We start from the raw sequence: 22,283 nt of genomic DNA on the forward strand, positions 1-22,283 counted from the left end.
TGGGCCTGATGGCATTTATCCTAGGATCCTCTGGGAAGCTAGGGAAGAGATAGCGGAGCCATTGGCCTTGATTTTTATGTCGTCGTTGTTTACGGGAATAGTGCCAGAAGACTGGAGGATAGCGAATGTGGTCCCCTTGTTCAAGAAGGGGAGCAGGGATAGCCTGAGTAACTATAGGCCAGTGAGTCTCACTTCTGTTGTGGGCAAAGTCTTAGAGAGAATTGTAAGGGATAGGATTTATGAACATCTGGATAGGAATAATGTGATCAAGGATAGTCAGCATGGTTTTGTGAAGGGCAGGTCGTGCCTCACAAACCTTATTGAATTCTTTGAGAAGGTGACCAAGGAAGTGGACGAAGGTAAAGCAGTAGATGTGGTGTATATGGATTTTAGCAAGGCGTTCGATAAGGTACCCCATGGCAGGTTAATGCAAAAACTACGGAGGTATGGCATTCAGGGTGCATTAGAGGTTTGGATTAGGACTTGGCTGACTGGAAGGAGACAGAGGGTACTAGTTGATGGTATAGGTTCATCTTGGAGCGCAGTTATTAGCGGTGTTCCACAAGGATCTGTTTTGGGACCATTGCTGTTTGTCATTTTTATAAATGACCTGGAGGAGGGGCTTGAAGGCTGGGTGAGCAAGTTTGCGGATGACATGAAAGTCAGTGGAGTTGTGGACAGCGAAGAAGGATGTGGCAGGTTACAGCGCGATATAGATAAGTTGCAGAGCTGGGCAGTAAGGTGGCAAATGGAATTCAATGTAGTTAAGTGTGAAGTCATTCACATTGGTAGGAGTAACAAGAAGATGGATTATTGGGCTAATGGTAGACTACTTGGTAGTGTGGATGAGCAGAGGGATCTTGGTGTCCATGTACACAGATCTTTGAAAGTTGCCACCCAGGTAAATAGTGCAGTGAAGAAGGCATATGGTGTACTGGGCTTTATTGGTAGAGGAATTGAGTTTCGGAGTCCTGAGGTCATGTTGCAGTTGTATAAGACTCTGGTGCGGCCTCATCTGGAGTATTGTGTGCAGTTTTGGTCGCCATACTATAGGAAGGATGTGGAGGCATTGGAACGAGTGCAGAGGAGGTTTACCAGGATGTTGCCTGGCATGGTAGGAAGATCGTATGAGGAAAGGCTGAGGCACTTGGGGCTTTTCTCATTGGAGAAAAGAAGGTTTAGGGGAGATTTGATAGAGGTGTACGAGATGATTAGGGGTTTAGATAGGGTTGACAGTGAGAACCTTTTTCCGCGTATGGAGTCAGCTGTTACGAGGGAACACAGCTTTAAATTAAGGGGTGGTAGGTATAGGACAGATGTTAGGGGTAGATTTTTTACTCAGCAGGTTGTGAGTTCATGGAATGCCCTGCCAGTAGCAGTGGTGGACTCTCCCTCTTTATGGTCATGTATGCGGGTATTGGACAAGCATATGGAGGTTATTGGGCTAGTGTAGGTTAGGTAGGCTTTGGTCGGCGCAACATCGAGGGCCGAAGGGCCTGTACTGCGCTGTATTTTTCTATGTTCTATGTTCTAAAAGAAACAGCCTGAGTTTATCCAGCTTCACTTCATAGCTAAAGTGCTCCAGAACTGCATGCAACACTCCAGCTGTGGCCTAACCAAAGTTTTGAACAATTCCAACATACCCTTCCTGCTCTTACAATCTAGGATATTACTGATAAAAGCAAGTGACCCCGTCTAAATTTTTAACAACCCAATTAAGCTATTCTGTCACCATCAGTGATCTGTGGACAAGTACTTCTAAATACTTCTGTTTCTTGGAGCTTCCTAGTGTCCTGTGACTCACTGAGTGCTCCTTTCTCTTGTTACTTTATCCAAAGTGCAGCAACTCACAATTCCGGGTTAACTTTCATCTGCCACTGATCTGCCCGCCTGACTAATCCTCCTGTAAATTAAGTCCTTCGTCCTCACTCGTCAACCTTTGAGTCATCGGTCAAACATTTTCTTCTATATCATTTAGATGTATCACAAACCTTAACAAACCTAGTACCAATACTTGTGGTATACCACTGGACACTGTCCTCCAGTCTCACAAACAACCCTCTACTACCAACATCTTCTGTCACTTAGCACTACGCTGATTTGTATCTAACTTGCACTACCATCATCCACACACCTAATCACCTCCTCAAAAAAAATTCAATCAAATTTGTTAGACAGGATCTCACAAAGATATGCTGACTATCCCTGATCAAACCTTGCCTCTCTAAATGGAGATTAATCCACTCCTTCAGAACTTTCACCAATAATTTCTCGACCATAGATATAAGATAGTTACCCGATTCATATGTACTGCTGTGCTTGAAAAGTAGAATCATATTAACTGTCCTCCAGTTCTCTGGTATGTCCCGGTGGCCAGAGATGAATAAAAAATTGTGACAGAGCCTCTGTAATTTCCTCCTTCATCTCCCACATATTCCAATCCTGGGAAATGGACTTGGGGAATTCTCCACTTTTTAAGCCTACCAAAACTTCCAATTCTACCTTACTTGCTCTGTCAATCCACTCAAGAACCTCTCAGTCTCTATTCCTAACTTCTCTACCTACATCCTCCTTCTCCAAAGTGAAGACAGTTGGAAAGTACTTGTTTAACATCTACCAAGGTCTCCGGCTCTACACACAGATTGTTCCCTCAGTCCCTACTCTTTCCTGGGTTACCTTCTTCCCTTTGATAGGTTTACAAAGTATCTTGGCATCCTTTCTAATCTTACTAACCATGTTTGTTCATGCCTCCTCTTTGCTCTCCTAATTGGTTTCTGAGGATCGTCTCTGCACATTCTGTACTCCTCCAGGGCCTCTGTCAATTTGCTCCCTTTGTATCTGTTAAAAGTCTGTCTTTTCCTCCTTATTTAGTCATGAATATTCCTGGATATCCAGGGTTCTTTGGGTTTCTAGATTTCGTCCTAAAGGCAACACACTGAGCCTGCACTCTCACAAATTATACTCTGAATGCCCCCAACTGTTCTGCGGTAGAATTACTCAGAAGGAATTGTCCCCAGCCTACTTTGGCCAGATCCTGCTTCATTTTATTAAAATCTGCCTTCCCTCAGTCCAAAACCTTTTTTTGAACACCATCTTTTTCCTTTCCCATATCAAACTTAAAACATGTGGTGTTTTGTAATTATTATTAAATGCTCTCCCTCTGCCACCTCATACATCTGTCCAGCTTCATTCCTTGAATTAGATCCAGCATAGCACTGTTCCTTGTTGACCATCTACATGTTGCTATAAAAATCTCTCCTGAATACATTCTTCTTATCTTCCAAAGAACCAATGTGCTGCCTGAAACTTCCAGCTAGTTTATGGCTTAAATTTAGCAACAGTTACACTGCAAACCCTCTTCTTGAAACAAAAATCAAGGAAATTCTGGCTTACATGACTTAGAATCCCTACAGTATGGAAGTAGACCATTCTGCCCATCGAGTCCACACCAATCCTCTGAAGAGCATCTCACCCAGATCACTTCACCCCCCATAACACCACATTTCTCAGGGCTAATCCGACTAGCCTGCACATCCCTGGACACCATGGGTAATTTAGCTTGGCCAATCCACCTAACCTGTACATCTTTAGACTTAGGAAAGAAACCTGAGCACATGGAAGAAAACCACGCAGAGACAGGCAGTGTCCCCAAACCCCAGGAGCTGTGAGGTAGCAGTGCTAACCATTGTACTACTACACCATGTAAGTACTTATGCCCTTGTATGGGGAATAACATTAAAATGTACTAGCCATTAGCAATGCATACTTAAAGAATTAAGCAGATACCATAGAAAATAACGTGCCTTATATGGTAACTGTTTCTGAGATACAAAAGTGATAATTTTGATTGTAAATTATCTGTAAACTTGAATGGCACAATTTTCTCATGATGATACAATTTTGCATAGTTTACTGGACTGTATGGATCAACTTTTCTTCTCAGATAAAATTGAATTCATATTAATCAAAGCAAGTGCTTTAATAAAAATGTGCAAAACTAGATTTCTTTCGGCCCTGGTGTTTTGTCAACCTTTACTCTAAATACTTTCCTAAAGTGTTTGCTTATATTATGATTCTCACTCCCAATTACTCACTACTAAAGAGAAGGACATATCTATCAGGCAAGGCCTGCAAAAAGTGGTACGAGGCCCAAAAAGAGAAAATCTCCTTGACTTTGTTTTCACCAATCCATCTGTTATAGATTTAACTGCCCATGACCATACTGCTAGGAAGTGACCACTGCAGTTCCTAGGCACAAAATCCTGCTTTCACCTCTTCATGTGTGTGCTTTTTTCACCATTCAATTACAACAAGAAATCTCATCGTCCAGAATATCTCTCACTACCATTACCATCAGGCCAGAGGAATCAACCCTGCTTCAATGAATATTATGGAAACATAAGTGCATTGAGCATTATTAAAATGAAATGCCAACATTATGAGGCCTACAATACACATCTACATTGATCCTGTACAGCAGGATTAGCATGTGAAAGACAGAATGCAGTGATGCCACAAGGGATCAGATTAAAGCCCTGTAGCCTTGCCACATCTAGTTGTGAATGATGGTGAGCAAATAGATAATATTTCTCTCTAGAAGCTTGAATTATTTTTTTAAAAAGTTGTTCATAAAATGTGTCTGTTATATTATCTAAAAGTAATCACTTCTACTATGGCAACACCATTAATATAATACTGATTGGAATTTTAGACAATTGCGAATTGCACAAATATTAGGCTGTTTTTTAATGGATAAGAGTTGAAATTAATGCTAGCCAAGTTCACATAAGATTCAACAAACAAACTTATCATGTATGCTTATTTTTACACTGGCAGGAACTAGCTTAAAATAAAGACTTTACAACAATTTCTCTTGTCTTTAGACTTTGAATATTAAGACTATACAGTATTAACACACAGTTCACATACATATTTGCTACGTAACAATTGATTCTAAGTCCTTAATTGTCATTAATTTTATTCAGAATGATATTGCATTACAACTAAAGTTGCAGCAGAAGTGTCTAATTGTGATCCAGGGCAATTTTAACCTCATTACCAGATTTAAACAAAATAGTAAAATACCATTTTTTTCCACAAAGGCAATTGCATCCTCCTTGGTGGTAAAACTTATATCTATATTTGATAGTGGATCAGCTCTGTAATGAAAAGAAGAATTATAAGTCTTTTACAACAATCAAACTTTGTTCCTATTAACTATCCATCTAAGTGCAGCATTTCAGTCTGTTTAAAGTTGAAAACGTTAAACAAAATCAGTTAGCTACACTTTCACCGAGAAGCAGAAAAGTACCAACGTCAGAAGGGCAATCACCCTTTGTCATACAATATCATGTGAATCTGGGTCACTTTTTCTTTACTGCCAATGGGAAAATTCAAAATCCCTACTAAAATACAATGTAGTTGCATCCTCATTGCAAGGCAGCAGTTTTGAGAGAAACCCATCACAACCTTCTCAGATTAACAAGGGTATAAATGCCGTCTTCTATGCATCTAAAAATCTAATTTGGAAAATATTTTCTATGATCTGCAAATGGGTGATTATAATTTTGAGATCATCAATACTATTCCAGCAAGAGAATTATACACTATGTCTTCACTTCAGAAAAATTTATTTTTTGTCATTAACAACCTAGCTAAAATCAGGAACTTCAGACATGAGGACAATTTGAAGAATTTAAACCATAAGACCATACCTTGGGGAATTTTAAATGGAAAAGAGAAGGTTGAGAGGAAGTGGTGACAGAGGCTTTCAAAGTCTTGAGGGGTCTAGACAGAGTGGATAGGGAGTGATTGTTCCCATATGCAGAAGGATCGAGAACAAGAGGGCACAGATTTAAAGTAACTGGATGAAGCAAATTAACATGCTTTGCAGAGGTACAGACGCAATGGGCAGAATGGCCTCCTTCTATGAAATGCTGTAACAAGTTCATAATTTCTACCTAGTGCAAATTGACTGGTACTCCTAACCCGTAACTAAACAGTAATTTAGCTAACTATTGACTGCTCATTGAAATAGCAATTCACTCAGCTATCAAGACGACAAGTCACCACCACCTTCTCAAGTGGAACTAGTGACAGGTATTAAATGCTGACCTTGTCAGTAATACATACATCCTCTGAATATAAAGGTTTAGTGCTAGTAACATAAAACACGAATGATAATGAGATCTGCACATGTGAAGACGTGAAAGTTAATTGCTTATGAGTACGTTTATGTTTCGTTCTACTTCCTAATTAAACATTATTAAAGTCGTATTTAATGAAAATAAAACTCACGTGGATGCCCAACCCATTAAAGGATTTTCCCAGCGTTCCTTGGTGTCAAACTCCAGCTTCCAAACCTTTGTGTTGTTCACACCAGATTGCATTGCGTTCCGAGCCGGAACAAAAATCCTCACTCGCCGTGTTTTTACTTGGACCTCTGGAACCCCGGTTACTGGACTGATATCCTGGCATCAGAAACAGAATATATGAAATAGCAGTAGATAATTCAGTGCTGATCTCAGACTTCAAATCCACCTCCTTGCACTATCTCCTAATTCCCTTAAGATTCCAGAAATCTCTTGATATTTGTCTTGAAATTACCCAATAACAACAAAACATGTACTAATTCCAAAGGTCCACATGAATTTAACAATACGACCGTTTTACTATAATTGAGGGGCAAATAACAAAAATGCAAATCTGGTTCGTAAATCATTACACATCTGCATACCATAAATAAATGTTTAATCAATTTGAAAGATGAGAATGTGATTCTGCGATTCATAGTTATAGGATACGTGACATAGTTTGGAGGTTTTCTACATAGCTAATTGGCACCAGCTGTGTCACCTCCAAACATTGCAAGAACAACAATATAGACATCACATATAATATTTTATTGCTTCTTAAAACTTATTTGTTTTCTGTTCTGTGATATTTTTAATTTTTATACTTGCACATACATCCTTTTTATGGTTTCAAGTTGAGACAATGAAACCAGCCTTTTGTGGCAACACAATTGATGAACTCTTACTTGAGATTTAAAAGAAAACCTCTCTTATCTTTGGTCACAATAAAAATACACTGTGTTCTCGTATAATGCGACAGGTGCATACCTCTGCAACCTCGCACTACAGAATATTGCTCTATGGAAACTATTATAGAAAATTGCACTGTTGAAGATTGCTATAGCCGTTCAGTAGAAAGTTCGTATTATCCAAATGTTGTATACAATTTGGCAAACACATCATGGTCAATTCGTGTTGACGAAACGTGCGTTATACCAGAATGACCTGCATTGTTTGTCAAGTATCACCTCATTTCACCATTGCAAGTGCAAAGAAATCTTTTTGAAATCTGCAAGCTGTTTGAGAAAGACAACAGCTTAGATAGTTCCAGAGCACAAAATAATTACAAATTAGAACTGTTTTTATATTGTTGCTATGTTTATACTGAGTTGAATGCAGCATCAATTTTGTAATCCTAAACACGCATTCATAGAATGACTGTGTCAGATCACCACAAATAAAATCAATCTAATCTAAATTGATGTTCCGGTATTGGAACAAAATAAACCTGGGTCATGTACTCTATTCCAAATATTATTTTGTTATACGATTCCATTTACACTGATACAATATTGGAGATGCATGATATAATATTTAATATATGATAGTTATGATATTTTAACCGAATAGCGAAGTTGCTGTAGTATCTTTTAACTATTCAAAAGATACCACAGTATAATTCGACAAGACCTTCCCGTCCATGTCTGACCATGGTACCATCTCCATTTTCATGTTTGTGGTTAACCCAGTATTGTATCAGGGGAGTGAGGTTTAAAAAAGACATAAAGGGCAATTTTTTTTAAAAAAAGAGGATTGTTTGCATGTGGAATGAACGTTCTGAGGAAGTGGTGAATGTGGGTACAGTTACAATGTTTGAAAAACATTAGGATAAGTACATGAATAGGAAATGTTTGGAGGAATATGCCCAGAAGCAGGCAGGCGGGACTAGTTTAGTTTGGGATTATGTTTAGCATGGATTGGTTGGACTGAAGTGTCTATTTCTGTGCTGTATGACTCTGATGCTAAAGATGAAAATATATCCTTGCTTACTGCAAACAACTCTCCTTGAGTTCTTTTTTGGTAAAGGAAAGGACAAATTCATGTTTCATTCATGTATTAAGAGGCAATGTCCTGACAAATCCTTTTCAGGATCAAGGCTGCATTCCAACATGGAAGGTATTCAATACGTAGAGAACATGTGAAGAAAACAGCACTTCCTTTGGTCAAATAACAGTCATTCACTTTTAATAAATTTGCTTTATATGCTAAGAGCAGCTCAGTCAGCAGATTAAAAAGATTTATAAACATTTCTGCAAAATTGCACATTCCATTTGCAGTTGGAAATTTCAACATATGGAGAATATCAATATTAGCCCATACAGCTGCATTACATGAATCTTTTAAAGTAATAAGTTTTAGATTAGACAATAAATTTTAAACTCTGTTGAATAGCCTATACTTGTCCCATGAGAAATCATTGCCTGCCCGTCAGTGAACAGTAGCTGATACACTCCATTAATGACTTAGCCACTGTGGTCTATGGACAAGGTGACTCAGTGTTTTCTTTTTATAGGATACAAATAATTGGATTTTTTGAAATTCACTTCTGGCCATTTGCAAGAGAGTACTGTGCACATGCAAATCAGATCCATTTTCATTTGCCCCAGTCTAACAAAACATTTTAATTTTAATTTTAATTTTAAGTAGAAGTCATTGAAAGCCATTTTAAAGGTCTTCTAAGCCACTTCTAAGATTTCAGAATTGCTGTAAAATCATCCAATAATTGCCAAACGTGTCTGTTCTTTGAGATCCCTGAGAAAAATGAGCCTTTCTGAGCATTCTCATTTATTACAAGAAATGCTCAATGGTGTTCAGCAACTAAAACTATTTGACAGTAAGTCAGTGCTTCCCAAAATTCAATCGTTCAAGCACCAAAATAGGGTTACAACGCTGTGACTACCTGACCAGAGAGAGCTTTTGGGTTGGGAGGAAATCGCTAATTGTTTAATCGCTTACTGTTTAATTTGTTACTGGGCTCCAGAAGACAACATTCAGGCCTCAAGGATTGGCTGCTTAAGTCACATCCATTCGCGAAAAATCTGCAATGAAATAAAGGGGCCACGGATCTGTATATTCCTGCACAGGATTAGTGGTGCTGGAAGAGCACAGCAGTTCAGGCAGCATCAGAGGAGCAGTAAAATCGACGTTCTGGGCAAAAGCCCTTTATCAGGAATAAAGGCAGTGAGCCTGAAGCATGGACAGATAAGCTAGAGGAGAGTGGGGGTGGGGAGATAGTAGCATAGAGTACAATAGGTGAGTGGGGGAGGGGATGAAGGTGATAGGTCAAGGAGGAGAGGGTGGAGTGGATAGTTTGAAAAGAAGATAGGCAGGTAGGACAAGTCATGGGGACAGTGCTGAGCTGGAAGTTTGGAACTAGGGTGAGGTGGGGGAAGGAGAAATGAGGAAACTGTTGAAGTCCACAATGATGCCCTGGGGTTGAAGTGTAGCATACCCAGGCAGCATCAACTTCACCAACACATTCCACCCTGACCTTAAATTTACCTAGACCATCTCTGACACCTCCCTCCCCTTCCTGGACCTCTCCATCTCCATTAATGATGACCGACTTGACACTGACATTTTTTACAAACCCACCGACTCCCACAGCTACCTGGATTACACCTCTTCCCACCCTACCTCTTGCAAAAATGCCATTCCGTATTCCCAATTCCTCCATCGTATCTGCTCCCAGGAGGACCAGTCCCACCACAGAACACACCAGGTGGCCTCCTTCTTTAGAGATCGCAATTTCCCTTCCCACGTGGTTAAAGTTACCCTCCAACGCATCTCGTCCACATCCCGCACCTCCGCCCTCTGATCCCACCCCTACAACCGTAACAAGGACAGAACGCCCTTGGTGCTCACCTTCCACCCTACCAAACTTTGCATAAACCAAATCATCCGCTGACATTTCCGTCACCTCCAAAAAGACCCCACCACCAGGGATATATTTCCCTCCCCACTCCTTTCCGTCTTCCGCAAAGACCGTTCCCTCTGTGACTACTTGGTCAGGTCCACGCCCCCCTACAACCCACCCTCCCATCCTGGCACCTTCCCCTGCCACCGCAGGAACTGCAAAACCTGCGCCCACACCTCCTCCCTCACCTCCATCCAAGGCCCTAAAGGAGCCTTCCACATCTATCAAAGTTTTACCTGCACTTCCACTAATATCACTTATTGTATCCATTGCTCCCGATGCGGTCTCCTGTACATTGGAGACTGGACGCCTCCTAGCAAAGCGCTTTAGGGAACATCTCCAGGACACCCGCACCAATCAACCACACCGCCCAGTGGCCTAACATTTCAACTCCCCCTCCCACTCTGCCGACGACATGGAGGTCCTGGGCCTCCTTCACCACTGCTCCCTCACCACCAGACGCCTGGAGGATGAACGCCTCATCTTCTGCCTCGGAACACTTCAACCCCAGGGCATCAATGTGGACTTCAACAGCTTCCTCATTTCCCCTTCCCCCACCTCACCCTAGTTCCAAACTTCCAGCTCAGCACTGTCCCCATGACTTGTCCTACCTGCCTATCTTCTTTTCAACCTATCCACTCCACTCTCCTCCCTGACCTATCACCTTCACCCCCTCCCCACTCACCTATTGTACTCTATGCTACTTTCTCCCCATCCCCACCCTCCTCTAGCTTATCTCTCCACGCTTCAGGCTGTCTGCCTTTATTCCTGATGAAGGACTTTTGCCCGAAACGTCGATTTTACTGCTCCTCGGATGCTGCCTGAACTGCTGTGCTCTTCCAGCACCACTAATCCAGAATCTGGCTTCCAGCATCTGCAGTCATTGTTTTTACCTATATTCCTGCACTGGCAGACTGTGACCTGAAAATTGTGGCTGGCAATCCCATTGAGGGTTTCTACTCATGGTTTGGAAAACCCTGCAGTAGAGAGGGAGAGAAAGGACAACAATTTTCTTGACTTATTGGAAACAGATTGGGAAACAGTGTCAGGAAAGATGTCGGAGATGGTTAATCCAGAGACCCAGGTTTGAATCCTGCCACAGCAGATGGTGGAATTTGAATGCAATTAAAAATATCTGGAATTAAAAGTCTAATGATCACCATGAAACAATTGTTGTAAAAACCTATCTGGTTCACTAATTTCTTTCAGAAAAGGAAACTGCCATGTTTACCTGGTCTGGCCTACATGTAACTCCAGATCCACAGCAATGTGGTTGCTCTTCACTGCCCTCAAGGTAAATAGCAGTGGGCAATTAATCTTAGCCTACCCAATGATGTCCACATCCCATGAATGAATAGTAAGTGAAAAATTTCTTCGCAGTAATAGCCAGACTAGTGTTCAGGATTATACTGATGTGCCATGACTCCTTATTTGTTGGAGCCTGCTTTCTTGATCCAGCTTCCCTGCATAATCCTATGCGCTCTTCAAGGTGCTCTCATCATCATCTCTGATAATGGTGGAGCTGCTGAGGCCAATGCCCCTTGGAGTAGGAGTTACCCTCTGCTTTTAACCCCAGTGGCAAAATTTCAAGCTTGTTTAAAAATTCCAGCCTACAGAACTTTGCTGACTGTGTTACACCTGGACTAGTCCTGCTAGCCCACCCATCACCAGCCTCACTCATTTTTCCTGGGCTTCATACATTCTGGTTTGAAAATTTGCCATAACTCTAAAGTAGCTTTCTGAATTTTGGCACAGAAGACATATTTTAAATTGCATGTCAAAAATTGCCTGTTTTCCAATTGTAATGAAATTGGTGACAACAAAAAGGCCATTTAAAACTGCTCATTGTTCAAAGTTTGTATAAACAGGCATCTTTAATAATATAATGGTTCCACAATATAGAGTTATTTTAATTCACAAAAAATTTCCTGTGAAACTTTAAACAGAATGCAGAAATAAACAGATGGTCCATTCATGTCCTTCTGGTCTACATGTGACTCCCGACACACAGCAATGTGCTTGACTTTTATCTGCCCTCTGCACCATTAATGATGAGCAATAAATGCTGCCCCATCCAGCTACACTGGCATCCTGCAAGTGACTTCTAATATTTAAACAGTGCCCCCTAGTTCAGAGTCACCCCTAAGAGAAAACATCCTCTCAATGTTGAACCTATTATGACTGTTCAGGTTCTTCAATCAAGTTACCTTTCACTCCAATGCAAGTTTGTCCAACCTTTTCTCATAAGTCAACCACTTATTTCAGGTATCAATTAGTAAACTTCCTCTGAACTGCCTCCAACACATTGATGCTTCCTTAAAGAGATAAAAGCTGCACGCAGTACTCAAGATGTAGTCTCATTAATGCTCGGTATGACTGAAGCATAAACTCCTAACTTTTATGGCACTATCTGTGGAGACGGAAACAGACATAATATTTCAAGTCTGCTATGACTTCTTTTGACACACCTGTTGAGTTTTTCTAGCATTCTGTGTTTGTTTCAGATTCCCAGCATCCACAGTATTGTGCTTTTATCCTTACTCTTTTATTCTATTCCTGTTCTAATAATGGATTGAATCCAACGAAGCTTTTTAAATATGCACTCTGTATACAAGCTGACCTTTTGTGATCCAGGCACTAAAATATCTAGATCCCTCAGTACCTCTGATTTCTGCAATTGTTCTTCATTTACATTACATCTGTGTGTTTCAAATGCTACAATACTCCACGTAAAAAAAGACACAATATCTGAAGTTTTATTATGGATATTTTTTGAAGATGTTTTTGGGTACACGCTGAATGGTGATATGAAGCTGCAATAAGCTCCCTGTGTGCATGACAAACATACATCAAGATCTGAGAGAATTTTATCAAAGGTGTAAGCTTGGCCACATGGTCTTGGTGACAGTTGGAGTTGATTCCTCATCAAGACCACTGCTGTGTACAGCTTTGAACTTTATTGAGTCCATGAACAAGAAGTGGGATTCTCTGCAGCCTACCAACACCAAACTTCAAAGCTGTTGAGAGTAGGATTAAGCTATGTTGAGGTTTCCCATTCTTCAGCCTGCTTTTCCAGCCATGTTTGTCATTTGTTTGCTTACTTGTAGTTCTGATGTAATTATTTCATAAAGAACAGAATTGTATCTTTTTAACATCAAGATTAATGTCAGTGGATGAATGAGTCAGAAGGGGGAAAGAGAAGGAAAAAACTTCGACTTTCATGATAACATTTAAAAAAAGGAACAATGTTTGAAATTGGCTTTCATGAGGAAAGTCTTTCCATTGGGAACACCAGACCTTTCAGCTGACAGGGTACAGTCCATATTTCCAACTGGAATTTCAGGATACCACACATTTTTTTCCCCGATTGTCGAGAGTATTTCTTGTGCAATGAATAGGGTGGAAATGGGGGCTAGAAGCAGGTAATCTAAATTAAATTAATATACAGAGAACTTGTAATAATAGTTTTTAAAAACAGAGTTACTAATTTAACACTGGTTGGTTAAAAAGCACTTACATGCAGAAATGTGTTTTACTCTTCCTTTGTCTACAGATGATTATTGGATACCACAGTGTGGTTTTGAAACATTCTTGTCCAAAACAAAGAGTGAGCTACAGAAACCAGTCAAACTCATCACAGCTTCATTTTGCAGCCATGCCACTGAGTCTCCTGCGAAGTTAAAGTCACCTTTATTCATCTGTTTCTCAAATGTGCTTTTTAGCCAGTCTAGAAATTATCCAAGATAATCTATGAGCAGGACAGTATATGATTGTCAGAATATGCTATTCTGTAAATCCACCATCAGAAGTCTAGCACAACTGAATTATCCAACCTTGCATATATGTGGCTTAACGGAGGGAAAACCTTGTTTATCACTGGAATAGACTAATAGGAGACTTTGTAATTGCAAAATTAGTTCTAGTCAGGAGATTTGGAGGCCTATTAAATCCTGCTCTGCAGTGTTGTTTACATAAATGTTGCAGTAATACCATCTTTGCACACTTATTAAAATGTGTTATAAATGAGAGATACAATTTGGTATTAAATACCTTTTGTAGGTTCACAATTGCAATTAACCTCATGGTATCTTTATCTAACAAGCATTTTATCAATCTTTCTCTCTACTTTATGAAATGTGCATTCAGTCTCTGCAGCTTTGAGGATGAGAAAGCAGATCTATAAATCTGCTAAATCTGGCAACAGATTCTGTCAAAGTACATTGGTTTATGAAAATGTAGTGCAACAATTTAATACCATACCAGAGAACAAACTAAATAAAATTATCTTACCCCTTTTTCCATCCTAAAGAATGAGATGTGTTTCAGAAAAACTGAATTGTAAAAGTTTCTTGAACACATTTTGGTAAGCAGGGCAAAATTTACCAGATTAGAATAGCAATGCTAAACTGTTGTTGAATTCCATCAATAGCTCACAATTTTCTTTTTATGGATTCATAGCATTTTACCAACCAAGTATTGAACCTTCTAGCACAGGAGGCCATTCAGCCCATTATATCTCTGTTGCTTCTTTGAAGGAGGTCTCAAAAATAAAACTAACTGCTATCCTCCGAACAGTCCTGCATTATACTTCCAATAGTTACTCTATAAAAAATGCAATAGTCTTTCAATCAATCACTCTGTGTGACAAAGCACTCTATGCTCCAATAACTCACCAAGCAAAGAAATTTCTTCTAACATCTTTCTCAGTGGGTTGATCCATTCCTGATTCTTGAACCAGGTTTTTTTGAATTTATTAGAATTGCAATTTGTATTTACATAGCACCAATAATAAAATAAAACATTATGAAGCAAAATTTGACACTAGGCCATATAAGGATTAGAGGAGTAATGAAGTCTTGATATTTAACTGTATAGCAGATTGGTTAGACCGCACAAGGAGTGTTGTGTGCAGTTTCGGTCTCCATATCTCAGGAAAGGTCTCTGGTTGAGATCAACTGGCATAATTTAAAATTAAAGGGATGTCACCAAGTTTTGAGATGAGTTTTATTTTACTCCAAGGCTTGGGAACCTTTGTTATTCTCTATCACAGAGGATTATGGAAGTGCAGTCTTCAAGTTTGTTTAGTGTAGAGATTGGTAGATTTCAGATTATCAATGGAAAACAAGTTAATGGGAATCTATTGGGTAAATAACATTGAAGTGTTTGATCAGTCATAATCATATTGAATGATGGGGCAGACTTGTCAGGCTTAAAAGCCTATTTATTTGACCTATGTTCCTATGAGGGGATATTAGAGCAGATGACCAAAAGTTTGGTCAACAAGGTAGAGATTATGGAATGCTTTAAGGGAGGAAAGAGGGGTAGAAAAATGAGGAAGTTTAAAGAGAGAATTCCAGAATTTAGGATTGTGGCAGCTTAAGATATGGCTACAAATGGTGGAGCAATTAAACTACGAATACACAAAAGCCACAATTAGAGGAATGCAGATATCTCAGAGTTGTAAGCCAGAGAAAATCTCAGCGATAGGAAGGGTCAAAGCCATTACAGGATGCAAATTTTATAGTTGAGGTAATGTTTAACTGGGACCCAATGCAGGAATAGCAAAAGGCCTGGATATGGGTTTCTGTTACAGATCTTCTGAAGTAGAGATAGAAATGGACAGGTTACAGAAGTGGATGATGCAGACTAAGGCACTATTGAGCTCTACAGCAGAATGGCTCTAGTGGATTCCAAACTGAGTGTCAATGAGCAGGTTATTCTTTTACAAGTGCTGCTTTAGATGACATCTTATATCACTTGGCTGATGATCAAGAATCCATTGGTGGGCAGTTTTGGCCTGGTTGGATTTGCCCTGCATTTTGCAGCATGACATACCATATTGTCAGCTAATGGCAGTGATGCAACTCCACCAAAATATTTTGGCTGAGGACGTGGCTAGTTCTGGAGCACATCTCCACTACTATTGCCAGAAGGCTGTCAAGTTATTGCAATATTGAGTATAATGCGAGCTGAACTAAATTGGCTGATGACTGTCAACTGTGATGTTGTGGACCTCAGAAGGAGATCCAACTGGATCACTTGTCACTTCTGACTGAAAGTGCATCAGTCTTGTGTTTTACACTGATGTGCTGGGCTCATCTATTGTTGAGACTAAAATATTTGTGGAGGCTCCACTCCCTCATTGTTTACTTGCCGACCACCAATCACAACTAGACACACCATGGTTTCAGAGCTTAGGTCAGCCATTGGTTGAAGTTTAGTCCTGTCTTTCACATGCTCTTTCTGCTCCTTGGCAAGCAATTTGACCGGTTTTATAGCTTCACCAGGTTGATCCCTCATTTTTAGACATTCCTCATGCTGCTGCTTGTGTGCCATCTTGCCCTCATCATTCAAACCAAAGCTGAATTACTGTCTTGATGGGGCAGGAAATATGTCATGCCGTGAGGTCACAGATCATGGCTAAAATACAATTATGCAGATGCTGCTAGCCTACTGAACTTCATGGGTGCCAGCCTTGAGTTACTTGACCTGTTTGAAGTCTGTCCCATTTCAGACAGTGCCTCCACTGCATTTACATCCTACCTTCAACAAAGAGACAAGAATGGCACAGAGATTGTTGGAGATGTGGTCCCACTGATGCCCTACACAACTGAAGCACAAAATTCATACCTTTATGTTCAATCTCTTTTGCAATGAAGTATAGCAGTCTTTTAGCTTTCTTGACTAAATGCTGTAACTGTTTGCTAATATCATGATATGTGCACAACCCCTAGATTCTCTGCACCTCAGGATTCTGCAATGACATACTATTTAAGTAACACTCTGATTTTTCTACTTTTTTCTGCCAAAATGAACTTAACATTTTCCAAATTATATTTTATCTTCCAGATTTTTGCCCACTAATTTAACCTAACCTTATTCGTCTGAAACCTTGTTCGGTCACTTTCTCAACATACTTCCTTACATGAGAACTGATCTTATAAAAGGCTTTTGTACACTCAATGATGGCAGAGCCATGCATAACCATGGAAAGTATCCTTAACATGAAGGTAAGGCGTTATGTCAAGAAACACAATGTGGTGGTCAAACCAACTGAAATTGTTGTGGTTAGATGCATCTGTGACAGGTAAGCTGTTTTGAGGACAAAGTTAAGTAGGCTTTTGCTTCTTTGGTTCCCTCACCAACTGCTGCAGGGCTGGTCTAGCAGCTGCGTCCTTCAGAACTCAGCCAGCTTGGTCACTGGTAGTGCACTGAGCCACTCTTGGTAGTGGACATTGAAGTCTTCCACCAAGACTATATTCTGGGCCTTGTCACACCCTCAGTGTGCCTTCCAAGTAGTGTTCAAAATGGAGGAGAACAGACTCATCTATCTCTTTTACCTTATGCCTCTCCTCACCTGTTTCTACTGCACTGAGGTATTCACCTCAAGGGTTCTAAAGACCCTAAGTAAATACATGTAATCAAATTTCCAGACAGCCCAGTTCATCTCAAAAGAATTCAGAAATGAAACTAAAACTACATCTCAACCTTCTTAATATACACTATATAGAAATACAAATCAAATTCATAAGTATACTTCTTATAATTGGAAACTCAGGTTCTAAAGTAATTTAAAAAATCATCAACCTTTATCACACTTTCAAGCAATTGGATACATTGCTGTGGGTCTGGAGTCACAGATAGGCCAGACCAACTGAAGGTGGCAGATCTTTCCTAAAAAGGACATCAATAAACTAGGTGGACTTTTACAGCAATCAAAATTTCCTAACTTTCAATTCCAATTTTATTAATTGATTTCTAACATGACCATCTGCCATGGTGGGGTTTGAAACCTGGTTCCCCAGAACATAAGTTTAACTTGAGTCTTTGGATTACTCATCCAGCAACAATATAGGCAGCATGGTGACTCAGTGATTAGCACTGCTGCCTCTCAGCACCAGGTTCAATTCTGGCTGGAGTTTGCACGTTCTCCCCTTGTCTGCATGGATTTCTTCCACAATCCAACAATATGCAGGTTAGGTAGATTGACTGTACTAAATTGCCCCATAGTGTCTCGGGATGTGTAGGCTAAGTGGGTTAGCTATGGTACATGTAGGGTTATGGGGATAACGCAGGGAGGGGTCTGGGCGAGGAGCTCTTTGGAGTGTTGGTGCTGACTCGATGGACTAAACTTCATTGCAAGGATTCTATGATTCTAAAATATCACTGCACCAACACCTCACTCCTCTCAACCCGACTTTTGAGTGTAATAGAAGACAGAGCTTGGATAAGAGGGGAGTTTTCAGAGTGGTGACCTGGTGGATGGCGTCAAAAATACTTACAAGATATATTGACGACTTGGATAAGGAATGTAAATGTACGACAGCCAAGTTTACAGATGACACAAAAATAACTGGGAAGGCAAGTGTTGAGAATGACAGTCTGCAGAAGGATATGGACAGAGTAAGCAAATGGGCAAAAATCTGGAAGATGGAATACAATGTGGTGAAATGTGAGGTTATGCACTTTTATGCAGGAAGAGGAGGGATCAGAATGTTATTTGAATGAAGAATGACTGCAGATACCTATGGAACAGAGGGATTTGAGAGTCTTCATCCATGAATCACAAAAAGTGAACATCCAAGTTCAGTGGGTAACAGAGAAAGCAAACGGAATGACGGCTTTTATTTCAAAGATGATGGAGAATAAAAATAGGGAGGTTTGGCTAAAATGTACAGGACACGATGTTCGACCACAACTGGAATACAGTGGACAGTTTTGGGTCCCTTATCTGAAGAAAGATATACCGTCAATAAGAACAATCCAGAGAAGGTTCGCTAAGACTATCTTATGAGGAGACACTGAGGAATTTGTACTCATTTGAATATTGGTGAATGAGAGGCGACCTTATTAAAACATACAAGATACTTAGGGGACTTCAGAGGGTAGATATGGACAAATTGCTTCCTGTTATGAACAGTCTAGTACCAGAGCCCATTATCTCAGAATAAGGGATCTCACATTTAAGAGAGACAGGAAAGAATTCATCTGAGGGTAGTGAATCTGTGGAATTCAGTATTGTAGAGGCTAAGTCATTAAGTATATTCAAAACTGGGATAGATAAGTTTTTGAATTAGTAAGGGAACTGAGGGTTATGAGGAATAGGCAGAAAAGTGGAGGTGAGGATTATTAGATCAGCTATAATCTCAATGAAAAGTACAGCAGACTCAATGTCTGAAAGTTAAAAATCACACAACACCAGGCTATAGTCCAACAGGTTTAATTGGAAGCACACCAGATTTCGGAGCGTCGTTCCTTCATCAGGTGATTGTGAAGGGCTCGATCGTAACACAGAATTTATAGCAAAAATTTGCAGCGTGATGTAACTGAAATTATACATTGAAAAATTGATTGTCTGTTAAGCCTTTCATCTGTTAGAATACAGTGATAGTTTCACTTCTTTCATGTGAAAACCACAAAACCCTTTTTGAAAAAGTTGCATTCTCAGGTTAGCTGTTAACAATGGTGATAGCTAGACAATATATTGAAGGTGTTGGCCCCCGGTGTTCTCTGTATATGCCATGATGCTTAGATTGATTCTAATCTAAAAAGTGAGATAACACAGTTCTACATGAATGCATGCAGTTTTTGAGCAAAGTACAATGTAACCCTGCAAGTACAAATTCACCCCACAAAATATAGGTGTGCATGTAGGTCTTTGTCTGTCTGTGCGTGTCTGTCTGGGTTGGGGGTTGTGAGTGTGAGAAAGCGTATGTGTGTGTGTGTGTGTGTGTGTAGTGAGTGTAGAGTGTCTTAAGTCTGTGAGGGGTGCATGTGAGTGTGTGGGAGTGTGTATGTCTATAAGGGTGCGTGTGGGTGTCTGTTTGCACATCTGTGTATATATGTGTCTGTGTGTATAGGAGTATCTGTGTGTGTGTATAGTGGAATGGTGGTCACCTGTAATGTGACATGAACCCAAGGTCCTGGTTGAGGCCCTCCCTATGGGTACCGAACTTAGCTATCAGCCTCTGCTCGGGCACTTTTCGCTGCTGCCTATCCCGAAGTCCACCTTGGAGGATGGTCACTTGAAGGTCCGAGGTTGAATGCCCTGGACCACTGAAGTGTTCTCCAACTGGGAGGGAACCCTCCTGTCTGTTGATTGTTGTGCGGTGCCCATTCATCCATTGTTGTAGCATTTGCTCGGTTTCCCCAATGTACCATGCCTCTGGGCATCCTTGCTTGCAACGTATAAGATAGACAACATTGGCTGAGTCACATGAGTATCTGCCATGTACAAGGTGGGAGGTGTCCCCATGCATAATGGTGGTAGCTATGTCCACACTCTGACACGTCTTGCAGTGCCTACCATGACAGGGTTGTATGGAGTTGTCCTGAGAGCCAGGCAGCTTGCTATGAATAACGATCTGTTTGAGGTTTAGCGGTTGTTTAAAGGCAAGTAGTGGATGTGTGGGGAAGGTCTTGGTGAGGTGCTCATCCTCATTGATAATGTGTTGCAGGTCACGAAGAACATGGCGTAATTTTTCAACTCCTGGGAAATACTGAACAATGAAGGTTAACCTGTCGGTTGCAGCACGTGTCCTGAGGAAGTCATTACGGTTCCTTGCTGTAGCACATCAGAACTGGCGGTCGATGAGTTGGGCATCGTACCCAGTTCTTGTGAGGGCATCCCTGACTACTTCCAGGTGTCCATCACGTTCCTCCTCATCTGAGCAGACCCAGTGTACGCGTAGGGCTTGTCCATAGGGGATGGCTGTTTTGGGTGGAAGCTGGAGAAGTGTAGCATTGTGAGGTTGTCTGTGGGTTTGCGGTAGAGTGTGGTGCTGAGGTGTCCATCCTTGATGGAGATGCATGTGTCCAAGAATGAGACAGATAGTCGAGAGTAGTCCATGGTGAGTTTGATGGTGGGATGAAACTGGTTGATGTCACTGTGTAGTTTTATCAGTGACTCCTCGCCATGGGTCCAGAGGAAGAAAATGTCGTCAATGTACCTGGTGTACAATGTTGGTTGGAGATCCTGCATAGAGAAGAAGTCTTGTTCAAACCTGTGCATAAAAATGTTGGCATATTGGGGTGGAAACTTGGTCCCCATGTCTGTTCCATATGTCTGGATGAAGAACTGGTTGTCAAAGGTGAAGACGTCGTGATCAAGGATAAAGCGGATGCGTTGTAGGATGGTGTTTGGAGATTGGCAATTGTTGGTGTTAAGTACGGAGGCTATTGCGACGATGCCATCATTGTGGGGGATGCTGGTGTAGAGTGCGGAAACGTCCATTGTGATGATGAATGTTCCCGGTTCGATCGGTCCGTGGGTGCTGAGTTTCTGTAAGAAATCCAGTGTCATGACAGAAGCTGGAGATCCCCTGTACAATAGGTTTCAAGATGCCTTCCACATAGCCGGACAGATTGTCACATAGGGTCCCATTGCCCGATTGCCCCACTGCAGCATCTGAAAGGCCTACTTCTGTTCCCATGACTTGAAGTCTTATAATATGAAAGGTATAAGAAAGAACCAAGATGATGATCAACACAGTTAAACAAGCAAGAGGAGGGAGGGAAGGAAAGGAAAGTACATATCCTCTGCTTCTATTTTGTGTTATGATCTAATGTTTTTGAACTCAATGCTGAGTTTAGAAGGCAGTAGACTGTCAAGTCGAAAGATAAGATGCCATTCTTTGAGCTCCAGTGGAACACTGTGGCAGTCCTTGACCAGAAAGGCCAGCAGAAGAGCAAAATAAGAGAATTAAAATGACAAGTAAGATTTCTATTTACAGATGGAATGGATGCATTCTGAAAAGCGGTCACCCACTCAATGTTTAGTCTACATAATATTGTGGAGTGAATATAGTACACTAAATTGAAACAAGTAGACTGCAGATTCACTTGAAAGGAGCGTTTGGTGCCTTGGTCTGTGACAAGTAAGGAGGTGAAAGGGCAGGTGTTGCATCTTACACTAAAGTGCCCCCTGCAAATGTTCCTGATGTAGAAACTCAAGAGGTCATCAGCCTGAAAAAATAACCCTTTGTTTTGCTCCGCTGATGTTATTTCATCTAGGATCTTCCAGCCATTTTTTGTTCATGCAACCAAAACAGTCTAATTCTTTTATCATGAATCATATAGCTTATATTCACAACCTTACAATCCTTCTCACACCCATGTTTTCTCATTAATGTTATTATTCACGTTCAAGTGATTTCACACCTACATTATTTTTTAAATTCTTCTCACTGGCTACATTATTGTGAAGTAGAAATCTTAAAATATTTCTCTCTGCA

At 40.6% G+C, this 22,283-nt stretch overlaps 1 protein-coding gene across 1 annotated transcript in view; it reads right to left on the reverse strand.

The window, feature by feature from the left end:
- The window catches only part of ndufs4 (NADH:ubiquinone oxidoreductase subunit S4), a 175,293-nt gene that overhangs the window by 5,686 nt on the left and 147,324 nt on the right, over positions 1-22,283 (reverse strand). Inside the window, exons 3-4 of the mRNA XM_072571624.1 lie at positions 6,298-6,470; positions 5,086-5,159 (exon numbers count right to left, since the gene is read on the reverse strand). Of these exons, the coding sequence (XP_072427725.1) occupies positions 5,086-5,159; positions 6,298-6,470 (247 nt within the window). The remainder of the gene's footprint in view (positions 1-5,085; positions 5,160-6,297; positions 6,471-22,283) is intronic.

Source organism: Chiloscyllium punctatum, chromosome 1 (assembly GCF_047496795.1).
Source record: "Chiloscyllium punctatum isolate Juve2018m chromosome 1, sChiPun1.3, whole genome shotgun sequence".
Taxonomy (NCBI): Eukaryota; Metazoa; Chordata; class Chondrichthyes; order Orectolobiformes; family Hemiscylliidae; genus Chiloscyllium; species Chiloscyllium punctatum.